This window comes from Etheostoma spectabile, chromosome 22 (assembly GCF_008692095.1).
Source record: "Etheostoma spectabile isolate EspeVRDwgs_2016 chromosome 22, UIUC_Espe_1.0, whole genome shotgun sequence".
NCBI classification, from domain to species: Eukaryota; Metazoa; Chordata; class Actinopteri; order Perciformes; family Percidae; genus Etheostoma; species Etheostoma spectabile.
Genome location: NC_045754.1, coordinates 13,129,945 through 13,133,109, shown reverse-complemented (window position 1 = coordinate 13,133,109; position 3,165 = coordinate 13,129,945). Strand labels below are relative to the sequence as shown.

Below are 3,165 nucleotides of genomic sequence, written 5' to 3'. Positions count from 1 at the left end.
ACACACACACACACACACACACACACAAACACACACACAGCTTAGCTAGCCAACAGTGGTGATATAGTCCTCTTTTGTTCTAGCAACATGAAGCTCCTCTGTGGAAGTATAATTCTCTCAGAGTGTCAGAACAGGAAAAGGGAGTTCGCCCACACAAGGGGCAGAGTCGCATCAGCTGTCAGACACATTGGAACATTAAGAGCAGGGTTTTAAACTGCCATGTGTGAGGGCCTGTGTGTTTATATGTCTAAGACACTGAGTTGTGTTTTCATATGTGAGCAGTTCTCAAGTTCAGTTTTGCATGACCCCACTTGGACTTGATTATTGGCCCTAAGATAGCAGCTATATTTTCAGAAGTCACACTTGTTTATTTGTTTGCACTCTTTGTGTCATAGCATGGATTGATTATAGTTACTCAGACTTGTGCATAAGTACTGCTCTTCTGAGACTTTAATTGGTTGCACGTATTTTACAAATTGAACATTATGTGCACTTTTTCAGCCCCTTCTCACCAGTAAACATGTCCGAACGCTCCTGATCTTATTGAGCTCCAGCAGCAGTCTCTGGGCCTTCTCATGATTGCCGCAGTATTCATCATAAATCTGGAAACGGCTTTTCTGCAAAAGGTAGAGAAAGACAAAGTGAGAAGGACGCATGAGAAGTAAAAAGGAAGAAATTACAGTAAGAAAGAAAAACAAAAACAAAAAAAGAGGGCGACAAAGTCAAATAGAAACTGGTAAATAAGAGGAGAGCATCAACAAATAAATTAAGCCGTAGAGAGCAAGAGAGAAGACAAAGAGAAAAACGAGAAAAGAAGGAAAAAACAGACCACAGAGTCAGAATGGGTATGTATTCTTCTCCACACTCTGCTCCATCATGAAATAAATAATGTATATAGTGTGTTTGGGGGCTCAAATCATATCCTGCCTTGCAGCCATATGACTGTCAACTTTCCACCACAGCAGTTCTCATGACATGCACACTCTATTGTCTTTGAGAGGCAGCAGTGGGACAAGACCACACAGCTTTTAAATCACTCACTTCAAAGCAGCAAAAATAGTACACTGTCTTCAGCCATGTGGCTCTGCCTCAGAAGACAAAACTGGTGATGTGGACAACTGGTGATGTTGTAACAACAAGCGGGGGCGCTTACAAATACACAACGTTGTGATTAGCTGTAAAGTATGCTCTTCTTGTTGTGTATAATGTTTTCTAAGAGGTCAGTTATGTACCTTCAAAAAAAAGATAATTTTTTTGAAGGTACATAATTATTATTTTGGGAACTGATTTTACTGTAGTCCAAAAGTGGAGTCTGAAGTCAGCGTGAACTAATTTCCTTACTTACTTGTGTTTCTGTAGTAAAGCTAGATTGTGTAATTCTGTCTTGGAGTTTTTAGAGCGTCAACAAATCCCTCAAGCAAAGGATTTTGAGATGAAAATGTGTCCAAGTGTTATCTCAATGGTCTCACATGGTCACTCGTGACTGAATTATGATTGTGAGTTTTCAGTTATGCTGTGAATTATATCAGATTTTCTCAATAAGGTCCTCTCTCTATCTTTCTCTCGCTCTTCACCTGCGTCAGCAGCAGCCCAATGCTCCATCACTGCCCTACTGGCAGAGACGTCATCTCCAGCCCTACAGAAGGATGGTGAGATTTATTAGACTTTGAAACCTATTACATGTCAGTGTGCTTCAAGGCTCTGCATCAAAAAAACGTGACATACAGCAGGGGTGAGCAGTATATCACAACCGTATCAAGCATATCACACATGTGCACACTCTTATCAAGGGTAATCCAGAGAGATGAATAGACAGCATGTGGTTTGTCTTATCATTTTCAGCAGCACTTATTGGCATAACTGAATTTCAGCTCTGATAGTAAAGTAGGAGGGAAATTCTTTAGATGAACAAAGGATTATTGGAAACAGACATTGCATTGATGTGACTGAACTCTACGTGCTTGGACATGATAATCAAAGGTGGCAAAATGACTTTCAACTTGCAAGAGAGTAAGGACAGTCACATGTGTTACTTACAAAGTACAAGAAGCAGCGCCCAATTTCATGTTGAGAATGAGGTTCCGGCTGGAGCAGCTCTTCCACCATGGACAGGAAGTCTTTGTGAACAGCAAGGATCTCCTCGATGTTGGAGAATAAAACCTACGAGATGTAAAAAATACATAAAGTATGTGTCTTTTTAGTTTATTTGTCAGCTGTTTTTTCCTCCAGTGGTGTTCCTAACATTGCCCGAATCAATAATTTGGCATATACTGCTTTTTTGTGGCCATGTGGCACCAGGCGAGGGAATTTCCGAGGACATGCAATAAAGACTGAGGTTTCTTTGAAATGGGCATCTTGGTTTTAGATGTCTTTGATATTTAAATTTCAAACATTATTAGATATTTTTTGGCAGAGAGGCTAAAAATAAAGCACATTTTTTAAGATCTGTTGTATGGAAACTTTGCCTTCATGTGGTGTTGACTTCTGCTCCCTTTTATGTCTTTTTTGTGGTGATGTTAAAGGACAAAACAATGCTGACTCTGGATGGAGGAAGAAGCTAGTGAAATATAAATCATTAAACCAGATAACTCTTTTATGGGTGTTGTAAGGCAAAAATAGTCTTTAGTGACGCTAAGAAGAGAAAGAAATGTGGTATATTTTCATCAATGCTTTTGTACTCCTAATGGACTGGATGACATTCAGCTGCTTAGTGATGTCACAGCCCAACCCCGTTATGACCCACGTTATTCAAACCCTTCTCTGTACAGCATGTTCCCAAACAAAACCTAGCATGGATAGACATCTTACAAAACAGTGGACATGCAGTAAATATCCACTGAATGTGTATTTACCTTCAAAAGTAAGCAAGCTCGCTGAAACAGTCCCGCTCCCAGTGTGAGAGAGCATCCTTTATTATCCTCCAGCCGGAATCACTTATAAATAGATTATATTTACAGCTGCTTCCTGGATCGCCAACTACTTCTTTCTCCATTCAGAACTTGGCTATTTTAGTTTAAAAGAGAACCCCAAACAAGGGACCCACTTTATTTAGTTTCCAATGTAAGTTCCTGTGTTAGGTTACTGTTATGGAAATAAGAGCTGTGTTTAGTGTAAAAGTCCATAGCCCTAATATATATATATATATATATATATATATATATATAT

At 39.4% G+C, this 3,165-nt stretch overlaps 1 protein-coding gene across 1 annotated transcript in view; it reads right to left on the bottom strand.

The window, feature by feature from the left end:
* The window catches only part of prex2 (phosphatidylinositol-3,4,5-trisphosphate-dependent Rac exchange factor 2), an 88,855-nt gene that overhangs the window by 67,650 nt on the left and 18,040 nt on the right, over positions 1 to 3,165 (bottom strand). The window contains exons 3-4 of the mRNA XM_032504416.1: positions 2,038 to 2,160; positions 513 to 617 (exon numbers count right to left, since the gene is read on the bottom strand). Of these exons, the coding sequence (XP_032360307.1) occupies positions 513 to 617; positions 2,038 to 2,160 (228 nt within the window). The remainder of the gene's footprint in view (positions 1 to 512; positions 618 to 2,037; positions 2,161 to 3,165) is intronic.